The sequence below is a fragment of the Toxotes jaculatrix genome, chromosome 4, assembly GCF_017976425.1.
Source record: "Toxotes jaculatrix isolate fToxJac2 chromosome 4, fToxJac2.pri, whole genome shotgun sequence".
Classification (NCBI taxonomy): Eukaryota; Metazoa; Chordata; class Actinopteri; family Toxotidae; genus Toxotes; species Toxotes jaculatrix.
The window spans coordinates 19,399,978-19,419,033 of record NC_054397.1 but is presented as its reverse complement, the minus strand read 5'-3'; the positions used below and the strand labels follow the sequence as shown (position 1 = coordinate 19,419,033).

Below are 19,056 nucleotides of genomic sequence, written 5' to 3'. Positions count from 1 at the left end.
ACGTTTGTGGTCACGTGACTGCAGCTTCTTCCAGTAGACGCAGAGGGATCGAGACTCGCCTCTTTTACTGTGAGTAATCACACACAAAGGAAACAACCACACGTAAAAGAGATTTCACTACTTTAATGTTTCACTTTATGCAAACAATACAGTCATACCACTTACCCCTTAAATTCACAACACTGTATTCAGCAGCGGCCCGGGCATTGTCAGGGGCATGTGGATCCTCGAAACTGACTGAAGGTTTCAAACGGAGTCACAAAAATAAAAATATAATTGAATACACCAGTGAATAATACAAATAGAAAAGGAATTATAATGGATTGTAAGAAAAGTACAAAGCTTCACACTCTTCCTTCGACCGCCAAACAGTTGGCTGAAAAAAAAAAACAGCTTTTCATTTTTCTACCCCCAACCATCAATTGAAAAAACTAATTAAGACTTAATTTGTTTTAGTCCTATATTTGTCTTTTACCGGGTAATTGTATTATTATTTTTAAGTCATTGGTTTTGTGTATGGACCATTAATATTTTTGCACTTACCATATAAAGCTTTACATTTATTTTTGCACTCCATTTGATTTTTCCAATGGTCCGGCTGGAGGACAATGAACAATGGCAAGTAAGATCTTGGCAGCACAAAGTTTAAGGCTACTGTCCTGCTAGAGCACAGTATACACTCTGTACAAGCACTTACTCATGGGCTGAGATGTTTGGGGATTTAAAGCAAGGAAAAAAATCACAGCAATTGTTGGCACAAGGCATACAAACATTATTGTATTTTATTCACAATTTTCCATATATTTAAACATTTGACATTGATTTATGGATAGTGCATACATAAAAAAAAGTCTGGAAATCTGAAAATGCAATGTATTAATTCCACTCACCCATTTAACAATCCAAATGAATATAATATGAGCAATATTAGCTGTGGAAAAAAATGAAGCTTCTATAAAGGTTACACTAAACAGTTAATGAACAGCTTGTTGCCTAAAATGGTTATTACAAAAACTGAATGCAAATGTCAATATCTTTATTGGATGACAAAAGTTGTACAAGGAGACACAGTTAATATGTATTTGATGATGAATCAGATGGCCATCGTACCACTTGGTGGGCTGCACTTCATAAACATATTCACAGTTTTACAATATGTGGATCCATGTATCCCTTCTTTTGATGCATGAATCTCTGAGCTATGAATAAGATGTAGATGGCAGCAGGCAGGCAGCAGCGAACATCAAGCCAAGAAGAAAGCTTCCTGGCATCAATGGCAGAAATCCACTTCCTGTGGATATCGAATCTGAAAGGTATCCACAGGTTATTCAAGTAAAAAAAATTTAATATTAACAGAGGCTGTAACTCTGTGTGCTCTTTTTCTTCTTGCATTTGCTGCAGTTCAATTCTGCCATGTGTTTACTGTAATTTTTCTTACAAATCTGAAACTAATCTGGAGTAGATTACCCATACTGAATCAGATAGAGAACTTGCTCAAGATGGATAGGTGTTCTTTATTTCAATCAAATATTTGTGGAACAACAAATGTTGGTTTTCCAGAGCGGATTGTGTTCATAAATACATGTTAAACTACACAAGATAGTTGGAGTTGTGTTGGTGTTTTTAAATATATTAACAGTGTCACATGGAATGGAACTGAAGTGCAATTTAAGCTACTGTGTGAGTATAGTATGGAGCATACTTACTTGTACATGAAACAGACTCTCTGAACATGCCCATCTCCTCACTGGTTTTGACAGAGCTCAGAAGTTCAGTGCTGACATTCCCTTTGAGATACAGACAATGTGCAATGCTCAGCTACACATAAACACAACTGCATGTTTTTTTATACATCACAATAACTGTAGCTGAGTCTAAAATGTAAAATTCTGCTGTGCATATCAAACATGTCAGAAATAACAAATAACTTCTATTACATTATGTAAGCAAGTACTGTATGTGTGATTGTTTTTCAGGTACTTTTCCTTCTCTATGGAGAACATCATTGCTCATGAAAAGGTCCATTTCTTGAGCTGTTAATTATTTTAGTTTTCTAGTCTGTCAAGTGACTAAAAGTCTGTTTTCATCACACATTCTCTGCTGTACGCTTTCTGAAAACTCTTGTATGTGCATCTATCTGCTGTATTACGGTCACACACACAGTCACATTAAAGGAGGCCTTCTCGGGAATCATCGCAATAGTAAACTCTTCACAATGTGGGAGTCTTCTGAGGGCATAAATGCCTGTCCTGTGCTATACTGTGTGAAACCTCTGCACAGATACTTCTCTGTTCTCCCCTGGGGTGGAGGAAGGCGCGGAAAATGAGACACACAGACACTCAACTCCAGCATCAGATTACTGAGCAATTTTTGGGGTTTTCTAAAGATTTTCAATGCCCATAATTGTTCATTGTCCTGATGCATGCAGACAGTCTGGGCACACTGCTCGCCCAGATAGCTCCTGGAGGCCTGAAGTATCTAAAGCGTTTATAGACTTGCATGTTCTCCATACAGTCCGATAGATTCATATTATATCACACACAAAAACCTTTATGTGTTTGTGAAAAAATAACCTACTAGCCCTGATCATAGTGCAGACATTATTCTGTGTCCTGTGCTTACTATGGTAATCTAATCTATTTCCTTCTTCCTTCTTCCATATGCAAATTTACATTTGATCTTTATCAAAAGTAAATTTGTATGGGGAAGAAGGAAAAATGAAATCGATTAGTTTATTATTAGTTTATTGCTGTTGATCATTAAGATTGTCATACGGCCTTCTTCTGCTGAGCTGGCTAGCCATTTGCCTGTTCCTGCTTCCACATCAACCAGCTTCCTGTCTGATCCTGACCCTGAAAACCAGCAGAGCCCTTTCTTTGGGACTCACCTGGCAATTTCCCCCAGATATCAAGGGGTCAGGGCCCCTAGAGGGAAGCATGGATCCTGGAGGCCCTGCTGCCCAGCGACCCTGAGCCTCTGCTGGATCCTGAGCCAGACCGGAGACGGCCATTCCTACAGACAACCTGTCTACTCCTTTGAGGGTCCCAGCTAATGCCTACTCTGCTCCTGATCGCCAATGGGCGACCTAGCGGACACCAGCTCTTCATCTCCAGCTGCCTGCATACTGTCGACCTGCCCCTGAGATCCCCAGCTTCACTCTTCAGTATCCTGTTCATTGGCCCCTGTTTTATTGTCTCATCTGTTTTGTTGTGTTCCTTAGTTTTCCCCATGTGCATTTTTCTGTTGTCACCATTCCTTCATTCCTGTCTGTCAGCTTGTTCACCTCATCTGTCTGTAATCTTGTTTTATGCGTCATTAAAAGTATCTTCACTGCACCTGCCTGCCTTTGAGTGTGTTTACATTTGGGGCCTCTCTGCATGAGCTGTAATGGTTCCTGCCTTACCAGATACCATGAAGTTGACTTGCTGGCACCTTCCATCTGCTGCAGAGAGGGGAGAGCCGGGCAGGATAGTGACTCTTGACATGTCCAACTGCAGGACATTTGCAACCCTCCTACGGAAATCATATCTGGGCCAAAAAGAAATAACCATGATATAATAATTACCTGGAGATATGAGGAAATACATTGTTTTCGCTGCATTTCCTGTAATCAGATCCAGATACAATTTAACTAAGATGTTTAGTGTACGTCTGGAACTGTAATGACTTCTTGGTAACACTTTATAATAAGATATGAAGTATATTAATATATAATGAATTACTAATACGTGAGTCATGTTTTAATGTGTGACTCAGTGGTAGATATGAATTCCTGTAGCTCACCATTAAGAAATAATAACACCACTCTGAGTTTATGTGACTAGTTAATGCATAATAGATTATCAGTCAATGAATGTAAACCCAGGCCACAGAATTAGCTGGAACCCAGTTACACAGAAACTTACATTTCAGATCCATGCAATCGACCATCTGCTTTCATATCTGAAAGCAGATGGTCCCTGTTCTCATAGATACTTTTTTATATAGCTTTTGATAGTAACTCTCATTTAAAATAATTCAGTGAAAGAAAAATGCAGTGCACATCATCAGTGACTTTGTCATGACAGGTTATTATATGTGCAGATGTGAGGGCCAAAGAAGGAGTTATTGAGTATCAGTATGCTATGTGGGTATGTTTCTACATACTGGGTGTTTCCTATTAGCAAACAGAATTTAGTTTGAAATCAGCAGACTTATTATGTGGTTGCCAGTTGTGGTCACAAACTGTGCCAGTTTCCTCAATGATTGAGATATTGTATGAAACAGTCTTGATGGAATGCAAAATAGGGGTTGGACTGCAACATTTTCTCTCACTTTATATTTCATACTTTAACTAAAAATGAAACATAATAGAGAAGTTCTCTTACAAAACAACCTGAAGATTTTTTTGCAATAGATCAATGCAAACTTCCTACTTGAGCCAAGCCAAGCTAAGTACTTCTTAATTATTGAGCTTTTAGCAGGTTTTACAGTTTACAGAACTCAGTCAAAATATGCAATGCACAAATCTGGTACAAACACATTTGTGTACTGTATATTTTAACACTAGAACCGATGTTTAAAGGTTCTGTTCAGCCTAATAGTAATACTTTACTCCATTGAGTGTAGGAGTCTTTTGGGTCGTACAGCACGATTCATGCCAGTAGAAACTACTGTGCATGACTGCCAACTATGTTTTCCATTCAAAGTCACCAACCGATTTATGAAGTCAAAATAGTTACATAGAATTTGTAGGAACAATCACTTCTGTAGAGTGTGTTCTCAGATGTCCAAGCCTTTCAGTACAAGCCATAAACCCTGTGCAAACATGCAAAACATTATAAAGCACGTTCTTATCAGGCAAACGTGGAAAATCTGCCAAGAGACTCAAGATCAAATTCTGAAGAAAAGGGTGTTAATCATTGTGAATGGCTTTTTATGAATTTTACCTGCTGAAGTTAGTCACACTGAGAAAGGTCTGCTCGGCTGCAGGGGATTCTGGGAGGATGTTGGCACATGCAATGATGCTGTCACCGTTCTTTAGCACTAGAGATCTGTGGACCACTAAAAGCACAAAGAAACATTAACTACATCTGCTCTTTTCAACAGCCAGGGTAGATCTCCAGAACTTTTACCATGACTAAATACACACATTTATTATCATTTCACTAGAAAAAGCTCTGTCAGCATGGTACCTGTGTTGTCTCCAGAGAGCTGGATGATGCTGTCAGTGTAGAGCTGACCCTCATTCAGAGTGACTGGGCCTTGCCTTGCAGATATCTCCCCCACCACACAGCTCAGAGGGTTTTCCAATGAACATGTGGAGCCCTGAAGGGGGGAAGAGAAAGAAGGAAGCAAATCTCAAATCTACCATCAAAGAAAAAGTTTGGCACGATAATTGCAGCTGGTTATGCCTGTTCTCTCACATTTTTATCATAATGTTTTTGTTGCTAAAGAAAGAAACTTAGAAGTGATATACTTCCTTCCTACCATGACACTGCAATATGCAATGCTAAAAAAATAATATTTCTGCAAGAGATATCAGGCTGATGCTAGGACAAGAAGCTTCTATCAAGTTTTAGCACCTTGCAAAAAGAAAATTTTGTTTAAAATCGCCAGATTTTAAATCAGGGAACTCACCAGAGAACACAATGATTATTACACTTAAATATCAGCTGTGAACAGCTCTGCATAAAGTCTCATAGCATGATGCTAAAAATGCCCTAAAATGTCCACAATAATAAGCAGCACACTGATTTAGATTTACACTGCTGATTTAGCAGCTTCAGTACTAAAGTACTATTATCAGCCTTCTACAACAGTTAACCTCCAGAATCAGGAAGACAGGAAGCGCAGAAATAAAAGAAAAGAGTGTTGACTGACCATTGATGTCATGTTGAAGGGATTGTACGTGTCCCCCAAAGCGTTGCACTGGCTGTTATTAGCGCCCATTCGGTTGCTTGTGATGAACAAGGATGCCACAGTTGTCTGTAGGAAAGGGTTAAACACAAGTGTGAGTATGTGCTGTTTTAATTACTGTATTACTGCGACTGATAGACGGATACTTTATTGTTACACTCACAGTCAAGACAAACACAGGAGAAACGTCTAAACACTGAACACAGAACTGCCAGTATGTAAGTTATACATACCAGACTGTGCATACACAGCAATGGACTTAAGACAAACATTTATAATTCTTTCTAAATCCTGCTGTTGTTGAAGGGGAGGAGAATCAAGAAAACAGGCAAAATATTTTTCTAGTGAGTGCCTCTTGCCATTGGATTCAGACTCTTCCAGCAACTTAGAGAAGCAACTTCTGGGTATGACAGCAAAATTAAACTCAACACCTTTCTTTTGTCACTGTCATAAAGCCAAGCCTGGTACTATCAGTGTGGATCTTTGTGTGTTTCCAGTGTTTCCTCCTTCTCAGACACTGGCATCTATGTGGGACCGATTGTGGGAGTGAAATGAATCCCACCTGGCACTGCATGTTAGTGCTCTCTTCCTGATCACTTTCCAAGTCATTGGCCATTTTACTGTTCTACCTGGTGTCTCACGTATCTCATAACTTTTCCGTGAAGGTTAACTTTCTGCCTTTTTCTGTTTCCTTTCCAAGCTTCTCTGTTTTAAAGGGTTTAAGACTGTTGGTGCTAAATGGAAACGCATCTGATTTGGACTTTGGTTCCTTCTTTAGTTGCGTTCATGCATTTGTGAGCAGTAAATGATTGTACTTACATTTTGTCTTGATGATGACTGAAGAGTCACCTCCAGTGTGATATCAGTGGTACTCCCATCAGGAAACATCTGCTGGCTCTGGGAGAAAAATCAGAATGTCCAATATTAGTAGACACTTAGAAGGACCAAACTGCAAATATACTACAGTATTCTCATGGTAAATAATTCAACCAGAACTGATTGCTATTTATTTTTTTTATTTCCGAAAAATAAAGGCAGTTAAATTTGATGGATATTGCATATGTTCAGCCTTCTAACTCACTCTTTGACTTTCTGCTTAATCCGATTGAGCAAAATTAGCAGACTAAGCTTGAGGGAACACATTTTATTCCTAAGACTCTCATTTTTTTCTTCAATAATAAAAATGGCCTTTTTGGAGATATGAGCTCTTATCTATAGAAGCAGTGCAGAGCTCAGTATGGGGCCCCTGGAGGGCAGCTGACAGAGACAGCTGTTCCCTTGGTGAGCTCCCTAGTTTGGGGGGCCGGCAGGTTTGACTAGCCATAGCAGACGCATGCTATGCTAAACTAATGATCTCTCCCCTGCTTCTCATAGCTCTCTGTTGCAAGCCGCCACAAGCATAATGAATTCACTCTCTGTCCAGCGCAGCAGAAATACTCTGTCATGTTTTTGTGGCAGCTTGGCTCCTAATAACTTAGCAAGAAAGAAAACCTTGTATGTGTTTTGTGAAATCTTGTAACTTTGCTTCTGGTGACAGACTGGACCTGATGATTTTCACTTGAATTGATGATTACTTGGTCTCTAAAGGATTTTTAACCTTTTGAACTGAGGAAACGTTTTGAAATATCCATTTCGCAATGTCTGTCATCAAGTTAGTAAGACAAAGGATGAGTTACTTATGGAAGGTAATATATTTTACAAGGCTAAATATCAGAGTGGTGCCATTTTCAGCGTAGAGGACAATGTATCTCTGCTTCTACATAGGCAACATACTGTATCTCAATTCAGTATTTCAGTTCAGGCCACACACAAACACATGCATTAATGATATTTAGAATGCTTACCACCTGTTCTGACAGAACAAAACAAGCCTTGTGGGCAGATACAGAAATGCGTTTTTTTTGCTCTTTCTCACGACTTAATGTAGCAAAATGACTTCCTGGTGTTTCTCACTTCTTTAAAATATGTTTTGACATTTTTAACTGTACAGTTTAGCAATCTGAACTTGTGAAATAAATGTTGGGCAGATATAGATTAAGATTAGTATACTTGCTGGTGTTAGCCGCACACAGATAAATGCAATCTTTGAAAGGTTGTTTGGGAGATGGGAACAGTCTTAAAGGTGTTTACAGGTGTTGGAAAATAAGATCTCCAGAAAAAGATCTGCAGATGTGGAAATAGAGAGAAGTGAGGTTAACAGACCTCTGTAGTCTGCTCCTCATCTCTAACTGTGGCTAGTGGCTTGAGGCCAGATTAGCCGCTTGTGTTTTGCTAGTAACTCATAATGCAACCGAAACCTTGACTGAACTTTTGGTGTTGAAGTTGCATTGTAGGAAATGTAGGCCATCCTGAGTGTGACAGTGTTAAAAGAGTACAATGATAAATCAGTGGCATAAAGTGTTTGCACTATATTTTATGCTTGTGCATAACTTGGAGATTATTTTGTGTAGTTAGAACCGTGTGTGCTGAACAAAATAAAAGGATCATCAAAAATACTGATACAGCATACACTGTCATTTAAATGTAAATGCATATGTTGCCATTAGTGGAGAAGACTTTGGGTGTTGTTGGTTCTTACCAGTCGGACTGTCCCAGTCACTGTACCATTGAAAACAGCCCTGGCAATGGTCCATTGTCCATCTGCATTTCTGTCAGCTGAAATGTCAGCACACCTCATTCTGCAAAGGAAATGCAGACACACACACACACAAAGAAAGACACAAAAACACAAACAAGGTGAGCAAAACATATTCTAATCCTGCAGGGTTAACCTTGAGGATTTTCTACTTCACAATATATTTTGTTGAGTCATTCTTGATGAATAAGGAAGCTTATCTAACATAACGTGGATGTGACTCAATATCTGTGACATTGTTGACCTGTAATTGCAAACAAAAGTCTGCTGCTGTGCCAAAGAACCAACCAGGTTGGTGAAGCTTGAATTTCAGCTTCAGAACTGATGCCATTCTGTATTCTGTTTCTATATCTTGTGCAGTAGTTACAATGTTCACCATTTCTTCTTCAGTTATAGGAACCTGTTGTCATCCTGTGAAATATTTTCCTAGATCTTCTTCTCTCTTTCACTTTAACATTCTTTGTCACATTCTATCTCTCTAATAAGCACAAACAGGTTCTCACCTTGACCCGTTGGCGTAGTGAACCACCAGTGACCTTCCCACAATGCTGTAGGGTCCAGTTAATGGCATATCAGGGTCCATGTATAGAGCCTCAGACTGGTTGAGGCCATTCAGCATCCCAAATTTCCCACTGATGTCGCCAATTTCATACTGGTCCACAGTGCCAGCTCCCGGCATTGGAGAGTTTGACACGTTCCAGGCCAACGGGTTGAAGTGGCCCATGATGTTTGCATTGGAGCAGGGCTCTGCCCTGTCAGGCTTGATGGGCAGTATGTGAACATGGTAACCCCCAGCTAAGGCATTCAGGTTCATCAGGGACACGTTTATAGTCGTGGGGCCTTGAGGGACAGCCTGGGAGAACCGCACCTGGCCGTTGGACATCGCAGGGCCAAACCAGCTACCCAGGCTAGCTTTGGGGACCCGCACCATTGTAACATTGGCACAAGCAATCCTTGGCCCTCCTCTTTCTGCTTGATGGATGACTACAGAACGACCAAGAATGCCTGACCCAGGCAACCAGGAAGTGACATCAGTGAAGAAGTTTTTTGCTTCCACGCTGCCCACTGTGGTGCCGAGGTTAATGGTGCTGTGTTTGCTGGAAAGGTCTCCCACCTCACAGGATAAGGGACTGGATGGGCCACAGTGGAGGGCATAGCTGCTGTCTCCTGTGTTGATGTTAAAGGGGTTCCAGTGTCCACCTGTTGTGCTGCAGCGCCCTTTGTCATCATCCCTCTCTGAGCTAATGGGGAAGGTGTGAACATGCCAATTGTGGTTTCTGGTTGGTGTCATCGCGGGATTTCCATAGGAGAGATCCATGAAGATGGATACATCAGACAGAGGGTTGTTCTCCAGCTGGGTGAACCAGATCTCACCAACCACAGGGCTCTGAAATCTGGCTCTGGCAACGATCACTTCACCGGGATAGCTGATGCTGGCGCAAACATACCTGGCACCGTCTGTCTGGTGAATCACAACTGAACGACCTACAATGCTGTTTTGTCCAAACAGTGGGAGGTTGAAGTCCGTGAACACAGTATCCACCTCATTTTTACCTGCGAGGGACATATGCTTACCGCTGAGGTCACCTATCTCATATCTGTCGTGTGTTGACCCAGGAACTTTCGGGTACGCTGGGTCATTAGTGTTGAGTTCAAATGGGTTCCAGTGGCCCCCCACATTATCATTTGAACACAAGCTTGATGGAGGAGACCTGACTGGCGGGACAGGAAACCTGTGGACATGGTAAGGGCCAACTCTGCTCTGTAAGTTGGTCAGGTTCACCCTCAACTCTGTCACATCAAATGGGGAAGCCTGACGGAAGAGGAAGTATCCTTTGATCCCTCTCATGTTCACAACTGCAGCCACCTGTTTCTCTGGCACATTATATATCTGAGCACACTTGTAGCTTGACTCCATGCGGAAGAGAAGGAAGCCAGTGCTGATGTTGATGCCAGGGTTGTCTAGACGGGACTTCTCTGGTTGCAACGGGGTTCCGACCTTCACCACACCCAAATTGGTCAAAGAGGATGTGTCTAAGCTTCCAAGTAGAATATTGCAGCTTGCAGCGGTGCTCATGGATCCAAACAGAGTGATATTGGTTTGTGAGGCATTAACCTGACCAATTGTAACAAGGTCTGCAAGAAGCCTGGGGTTGGTCTCTCCTGTGTTTAGACGGATATAAACATTACCGGCAATAGGTCCGGTGAATCTGGCCTGACGAGTCAAGAGCATTTTACCTTGACTTATGATGGTGCATACTTTAGTGGCATTACACATCTGTAAAGTCAGTGAGAAGTCGTCCAGGTTTGGTCTTTGTTCAAACAGGCGCGACACATTGACAGTGGAGTTTGAGGCAGCTGCGAAGGTAAAACTGCTGGGGCCAATATTTGCTTCTGAACAAGGCTGAGCAAAATGGCCATACATGACGGGGAACTCACTGAGGGAAAAGTTAAGTGGACCACAGGATCCAGCACCAGACACCATGACAGTGGCTGTCTGGGAAGTGGAGTCAAACTGCACCTGCCCTGTGACTCCTCCCATGTTCAGCCTGGCCAGAAACTGAACACAGGAGATAGAATCTGAAAAGAACAACAAGGAGGAAGTGATTATAGTTTGCGTTCCTACACTTGTTAGTGCTAGCTTGTTAGTGTTAATGCAGTATCAACTAACAGTTGATACTGGATGATCCTTCAAATCCTTGAATTATGCTTTAAAATTGTTTCCATTATATCTGTGCAAATAACAATATGGTTAAACTAGAACTAAAGCAATTGGTTAAGGTTAGTGAAAGTTTCTCATTGTGGATTAAAAAGGGAGGCAAAATTAAAGATTCCCCCCAGACATGTTTGAGGACATACAAAAATTACATGCTTGGTACAATAAATTGTGTCCAACAGAGATTTTCCACCAGAATTCTTTCAAATACATCTTCTCTTTCTCCTTTATGCACATAATGGTCATGCCAAAGTTCTGCACACGTGCACCACTTTTTTTCATTTCCTATTAAACTGTCTAAAATAATTAAAAGCTAATTTTTTTTTTTTGCTTTTTATTTTTGTTCCATGTGCATAGTGTATATGTAGTGTATAGTATCTTTTTACTAGTTCCCATTGTTGAGTTCTGCTCGTAATTTTACCTTGTTGAGGCCCATTGTTTTTTCTGCTGTAGTGACCTTATTTCTCCTCAGGGTTAAGTTACTGGGGAGAACTAGAAATGGCAAGATTTTCTGAAGATAATTTATGTGCGCGTGTCGCTGAAAACTGGCAAACGAAACATTTGAAGTGTAGCTGAAATACGTTGAAGAAAAAAGTTGAAGTGGTGGTTGAAGTAATGTGAAATCACAAAAAGCTTAACTACTTCATTATAACACAAAAGATGGAAACTGCTAAGTTCGAATGATGTTTCTGAGTAGAAGTCTGAATGAGTATGAAAGGGTTCAAAAATTGTTGAAAGTGACTTTCTGAATTAGGTTTTAGTATGAGGAAGTAAGAGTCGTTTTGAAACGTGTTTAAAAGATGAAGTGTTATCAGCAAAGGTATTAAAAAAAAAAGAGTGTGTGTTTCTGAAGTGAACACATATTAAACCTGTTGCATTTTAATGGTCACTGGCTTGGTGTAACTGTTTTATTTATCGGTGCCACATAAGTTGCAGCACACTAATAGGAGAGTAAGTTCAGAAAATTAAAGGTAGATAATTTGAAAATCTCTTTACTTCACTAATCATGCCATAATCGGCATAATGGCAAATGCACACATGATGTGGGTTTAATGAACATGCTGACCTGAATATTTGTTAGACAAGACGCTATATACAGTAGTAGTAGTAGTGGTAGTTGTAGAATTTCCATAGTAAAGTGCTCAGATCATGTTGTTTGGTAGGCACACAATAGCCTCCATATTGTGGAAATATTGTTTAAATTCATTTATACACACACCTTTTAGTTTCTATTCTCTGTACAATGCTGTTTATAGTCACTTTCACTTCTTCATTGTTAACCCGTCCTTTGAACTGAGAGTTAGTAGTGGAATTGCTATTTTAACAATGTGACCAGAGCACAGGTCTAAAATGATCTTCACTGACTTTTATTTTGATTTCAATTTGAATTCTGTTTATGTAACCCTCTTTATAGTAAACTATATCAAATTGAGTTTGTGCAACAGGAAAAAGAAAATATATTACTGAATAATACAATAAGGAACCCTTTAGGCAGAATATGGGGTAAACACATTGTTACAGTCTGGTAAGAACGTTGTGTCATGGATTGCGCCTACTCATTAAAAGTGGGAGCTTTAAAACTTAAAACTGGTTCCAGGAATGAGTGCCATGCCAACATGCCATGCAGCCGGTTAGATTCAGCGTTTAAGTTGTCACAGAAAAGGACATGAAGTAAACCTGGATCCTGGCTTAAGGTCTTTTCTGTGATTCCATTTTTTGGGAACCAAAAATTCTGCATTACCCAGCAATTTGAATCTAACAGATCCTGCCAACTGGGTAACTCTCCTCTCTTGGAAAGCACCTCAGTATGATAAACCCATCTGGTAAAACCTCTGATTGCCTGTGCAAGATGACAGGTGCAAAGACTTACTTCCATATAATTTTCACAATATGGTGGGATTCTCAGAGGGAGATGCAACCTACTAACCTTTCATCAATAACACTTCTCTACTTGTGTAACTACTGCACATTCAGTCTCAAAACCAGTCATATAAGTTATTTACATTATAAATAATCATAATCAGTTTTAAGTAAACCCAGTAGTCTTTGTCCACATGCCACTGAGTAACTGAGAGTTCATAGGTTTTCCTTCCAACAGAGAAAAAGAGCAGCTGATGTCACTAACACATTACATTAACCAGAGCAGAAACTAATCAATGAAATTACATGTTGTAAGAAGAAAACTTGCACATTCTCTGTCCTTCATGGCCCGTGGTTTAAAAGCCAGGCATTAACATTACACAGCTGATTACATAAATCATCCATGAAGTCTATGTGTGACTCTAAGCAAGGTCAAAGATTGCAAGATACTCACCAAGTAAAGAAAGCAGCAGAGCAGCTGTCAGCAGGCGCATGTTGCAGATGTGTGCAAGACACAGCAAAGAAAAGGTGTAATTAGAATTAAAACTTCACTGCAGTCATGCAAATCCTGACTGGTGGTGTAGGTGAAAAATACAAACAGCTCAGTTAAAGTATAACAAGTTCAATGAGAAATGCAAAATGATGGTGTGTGTGTGTGTGTGTGTGTGTGTGCAATTGTGTGTTTGTATGTTCAAATGACTGGTTTTCAAATGTGGGCAGCCTCCGTTTTGCTTCTGTTTTTCAGCTGCAGTCTTTCTGTGTCAGCCTGTGATTGGTCAACAGGGCAAGTCTGCCTCATGTATGGAGGCAGGGGAGGGAGGAAGAATATTTGGCAGCCTGGATGGGTGGAGGTGGCTTGTCCCTTGTGTAGCCATGCTCACCTTGAGAGATATAAATACAGGTGTCAGGAAAGCACTTGTTGATCATGCTGTTTCTGTATTCTGTTGTGCTCAATCAGCTCAAAATGCAAAGGAAACACTGATTGTTTTTCCATAAGGGAAATATTTAACACATTTAATACAGAAATATATCAATCTTTTGATCAAGCTTTTTTAAGGAATATTTTTGGGGGAAGTAGATAAAAGTGAACTTCCTCGGTTGAATTGAAAGTGAACTGGTCCTCTTCATTTGTCTGTGGGCTTTGTATTTTGCTAAGATAAGGTTACACTCTAATACTAGAGTAGGTATACTACATACCTGCACCTGAATGTTGCTAGAATGCATTGCTAATATATATATTTTTTAAAAAACCCAGTGATTTAAGTGTTTATATTTTTATTACCCGTTATTCCCCCAGCAATCTAAAGCCAAAGACATAAAAAACATATAATATGTTCAGAAAAGAAATACATAAAAATATTAAATAGCCACAACATGCATGTATATATATGAACATCCTTGGGGGGAATAAAGAGAAATAAGATGCCCAGAATCAAGTTTGTAGCCTCACATTTTCATGTTTTTTTCAGATTGTTGCTGTGGCTCTGTAAAAATGATTATGGTTCCAAGATCCATTCTTTTTTTTCCCCTCCCTCTTTAGACCCTACTTTATTTCAGCCTCTTCCTCTTTCTTCTCATGGAATATGCAGCTGTCCTTGTGACAGGGTTGAGGGGAAAAAAAAGGAGTGAAAATAGTAACTTGTTCCAAGAATAGCAGCCCAGTGGCCCATCATTGTGAGCTGTTTGAGGTAGGCCACGCAGCTATTTACTCGCATTGGAGGGCCAGTGAAGTGGGCGAGGTCCTTCACTTGGCTTGTTTAGATCACTGATTGCAGCAGAAGCTGGAATCATGATGTGACCGCGTCTCTGTCCCTGCACGTACACACAAGTTTTAACACTTGCTCAATCACACACATGCATCAAACAGGCAGCGTCTGCTTACGACTGCGACTGAAAACAGAGGCATTACATTGCTAGGAGACTGTTTTCTTGGTGAGGTGGTCCCCTCCACAACATTTAACAAGGTGATCCAAGGAAAAGCTTGAGTGCATCAAAACTTATGGAATACCAACAACAACTTTATAAAGTACTTTGAAATTGTAAATAAACATAGGAAGAACCAGAAAAAAGGAAAATCTTTGAAGATTTTCTTTATCATTTTAATGACACCAGTAACTATATTCATGTGCCTTTTAAGTATAGAAGAATTTTAAAAACATTGTGCTGTAAGAGGACAATTAACATTCAAGTCAGAGTCTGTGTTATCATCTTGCGGAACCATAGTTTTATAACTTACATGTGGGTATCATTTAACACTGAAAACATTTTTGAACTGTGGTGTTTTCTGTCAAACGTCTAACTGAATTACACAAAAAAATGTTTGCTGGCGACAACCCTGTAATATGACAAAAAAAAAAAGATAGGTTATATAATGCTGTTGAGTTATGAGATCAAACTCGTTTTTACAGTATCTTGCTGGTCACACAAGCTGAAAGAGTTTTATGTGCATGAGGGGAAAAAATGAGGATCCTGTTCTGTGAAGCACACTGCTGCCTCTGTAAAACATGGTGTTGTTACAGGTGACAACATGATAGAAATGAGTCTTTAAATATCATACTGAGAGTGAAGAAACATGTCAACGATAAGGGTCAGAGAAATAAAACAAAATTTAAAAAAAATTATTGCTCTGCACTTACTCAAAATTATGCTTGTTTTAAAGTGCGGAAATATTTTCTTAAAAAAATTCTGGTTCTGCAGAAAACTGACCTCTGTAACCGACATGTTACATTATTAGATTGTTAATACTGATACATCAGTGTGTAAGTAGCATTTTACTGTTGGATGTGGTGGAGCTGGTCTTGACTACTTTCATACAGTTTAGTTTTATTCCACACTCAAAGGTCGCAAGGCAAATATGCCCTGCTACACAAATCATTTTCATTTTCATTTCTTTGGATCCTTTGATAGTTTTTCTTTTTTTCCATTGGTCCGTTTTGGTTACTAAAATGATACCATTCAGAAGAAGGGAAAATCTTTTCACTGGAACTCCTAACAACTCAAAGAAACGTGACTGGCCCCAAGTAGGCTGCTTTTTTTTTAGTTATAAGCCACAGACAAAAACAATTTGACATCACTGTTTTTTTTTCCTTTAACAGATACTTGTATTTCACGAGCTAATCATGCTTCTCAATCTGAAAACTAACTAGCACTTCAGTCAGACACATGCCGTGCAGTGAAAGCATGAAGTAGCATAAAAAGGAGACGCTCAAGTAAAGTACAAGTAGCTCAAAACTGTACTGAAACGTAGCACTTAACCACTGGACAACGCGTTAGACAAATTGCATGCACACGGTATTTATTGTTATTCTTTTATTTGCACCAGATTTTCTTTAAATCTGTTGAGGTAGAATCAGGAATGCAAGCTCTCGTACGAACACCGACATACACACTGAACTGGTGCCTTCACGTGTAGATAGCTTCCATACGTCATGAGCTTGGGACCTGACTGTGTTTTCTGCAGAGTCACGAGGAAGAAGATCAGCAAACCCCTTATTTCAGGCCTGGCTGACTTTATTCATGTTATCACAAGACCTGATCAAGCAATTTTCTTTCTACAGCGAGCATCAACACTGAGCTCTCTCGTGAAATTCCTTGTCAGTTGTTAATCACATTTCCCAGAACATTTGTCAGATGAAGTGAATACAGTGCATTGTGAACACAACAGACATGTCTTACTTTTGCCAGGATTGTATCAAGCCAGACATTGTCAAATCAAAGTTTTTTTTTATTTTTGGCATGTAGTTGTTTTGAATACCAGTTGGGTGTGGAGCTGTGTGTCACTTAAAACAACACAAGGCCCAGAAAGGAATTAAATGAAACAATTGGGCATTTATTTAAAAGTCAATTTAACATACCATCCTCTCTCACATGTCCCATTTATCTGGTGCACCGTTTCATTTTTGTTTTTACATCTGCGGCTGACTCAAGTATGAGTCAGCACTCATACTTGACTCACTCATACTCAAGTATGAGTCAGCAAGAAATTGTACGGTAGCACCCAGGATCAATTGTAAGCCATAAAAAAAGGAAGAAAGAAAGACAAACAAAAAATAGCATTTTCATCTTCCTTGATTGAGATGAGCTACAGAAAAGTGTTGTGTGTGTGTGTCTGTGTTTTTCTCAGCCAGTGTAAGAAAATACAGTGATAGGAGTCTAATGTTTAACATGCTGAGATGAGATCGTGTGTCTATCAGCTGACAGAGACATGAACTCATGTTCCTGCAGAACAGGTTCTCAGAGATTCTGACCTCATTGTGTCATACTTATAGTAAGATTCATGTGCGGCATTGGATGGTTTCCAGTGGTTTTTCCCCAGGAAATTATTTCATTTCACCAATAAGGTCTGGCAACAAAGGGCTTTAACAAGCAATTTCAGTGATGCATACCAACACTCTGAATATTTAACAAGTAACATGTTTTTTTTTTTCATGTTTTAGTCCATAAAGTACAAAGCTGTCATCAGATCATAAAGGCTGATCTGATCACAAAAAGTTGTAAATATTTATATCTGGTGTCCTTATGATACACTAGGACATAGAAACATTCATTTGCATTTCAATGTGATGCTCTAAAACTGTTTAAGAGTTTTACCTGCTTTGCTAATGTCAGACACACACAAAAATACCTGTTCTTCTATCTTTGTGAGGACACTGAGCTAATGCATTCCATAGCCCCTAACTCTGAACTAAATGCCTAACACTAACCCTCACCTTAACTATAACATAAACCGAATTCTAACCTGATCCCTAAAACAAGGTCTTAACCTTCAAACAGCCTTTTAAAGCTTCAAAGCCCACAGTTTGTCTTCGTTGGACCTCATACACACATCTTTGCACAAATCCACTCTAAACACAGGAACTATTACCACGATGGCATAATTCAACAAAGAAAAAAAATCTCTTATGTAAACATCAGTGGGATTTATGCCTGATGGCCCTGAATCTGCATTCTCATGGTTCATTTTTACACCAGCACCTTCTAGGCCACTAGATGGAGGCAGTGCAGCATATATGTTGTATTTGACATTTCTGTACATGCTACATTTGGCTGAACCTCAGCTGATTCTTTTTGCACATATATAAATTATTAAACTTAACATGAGATAATACACAAAAGCGACCTATTGCTTATGAGATATAGTAAGAATAAGTACACCAGCACATTAAATCATGGCCTGTTTGGACGTGTATGACAGATATTCTTACAAGTCCTACTTTTGATGTATTATCATGGAGTGTCCTGTGAATGTGCATAATGTCAATAATATGCAGAATGTCAAGTGTAGCCAATTCAAGGTGTCCACAACATACTTTACTCTATATGGTCACACTACTGGTTAGATTTTTAACTCATATATTGTATAACATATTCCGGATTAGGTCTGGTGAACCAGAGCTCATGAGGATCATATATACTCCTTCTGTCCGAAATTAGGACAAACATAAATAATAAACAACAACAACAGCCAGCCTGAATCACGTGTGCTCACTTTGAAGCAAGGGATTTGAGAAAAAGTGCACTCACGCTTCCAGTGATCGGCACATCACTTCCTGCCATATTGTGAGCCGGCGTTTCCGCTTCAGCCGGCGTAGTAGATCTACACATCATGTGCGCTGCGGGCCCGGCCCGCAGGGAGCGAGGGAACACCATCGCACTGACTGAACATCGGTGAAAGTGCTCGGACACGCCGTGCTTGAACGGAACCATTGAATTCAAACAGTGAATCAGAGTCAGAAATTGGGCCCGGGCACACTTGCGTGTGTGCAGGTCGACTGTCAGCGCCTAACCTGGGAGCTCCTCACAGCAGGTATCTGGATGATTTTCTTCATATATCTGGGCCGTGGATTGTACAAAAGGTTTTTGTCGTATCCGTATTGCTTCGGGATTGTTGTTCACCATCGCCCCTCAAGCTTGTTAAAAGCTGTAATCGCTCTTGTTTTAACGAAAA

At 39.8% G+C, this 19,056-nt stretch overlaps 2 protein-coding genes across 2 annotated transcripts in view; one reads left to right on the top strand and one right to left on the bottom strand.

Moving 5' to 3' along the window:
- Positions 1-766: 766 nt before the first annotated feature.
- On the bottom strand, positions 767-13,800 carry cusr (Copper-only SOD repeat protein). The gene is made up of 10 exons (XM_041035197.1): positions 13,564-13,800; positions 9,037-11,113; positions 8,477-8,576; positions 6,718-6,795; positions 5,863-5,967; positions 5,175-5,307; positions 4,929-5,043; positions 3,404-3,528; positions 1,707-1,787; positions 767-1,306 (listed from the first exon to the last, which is right to left on the bottom strand). Exons 1-10 carry the CDS (start codon positions 13,601-13,603, stop codon positions 1,200-1,202), a joined length of 2,961 nt encoding a protein of 986 aa, XP_040891131.1. The 5' UTR covers positions 13,604-13,800; the 3' UTR covers positions 767-1,199.
- Positions 13,801-18,816: 5,016 nt separating this feature from the next.
- The window catches only part of add3a (adducin 3 (gamma) a), a 98,340-nt gene continuing 98,100 nt past the window's right edge, over positions 18,817-19,056 (top strand). Inside the window, exon 1 of the mRNA XM_041035570.1 lies at positions 18,817-18,915. The gene's annotated coding sequence lies outside the window, so the exon portion shown is untranslated. The remainder of the gene's footprint in view (positions 18,916-19,056) is intronic.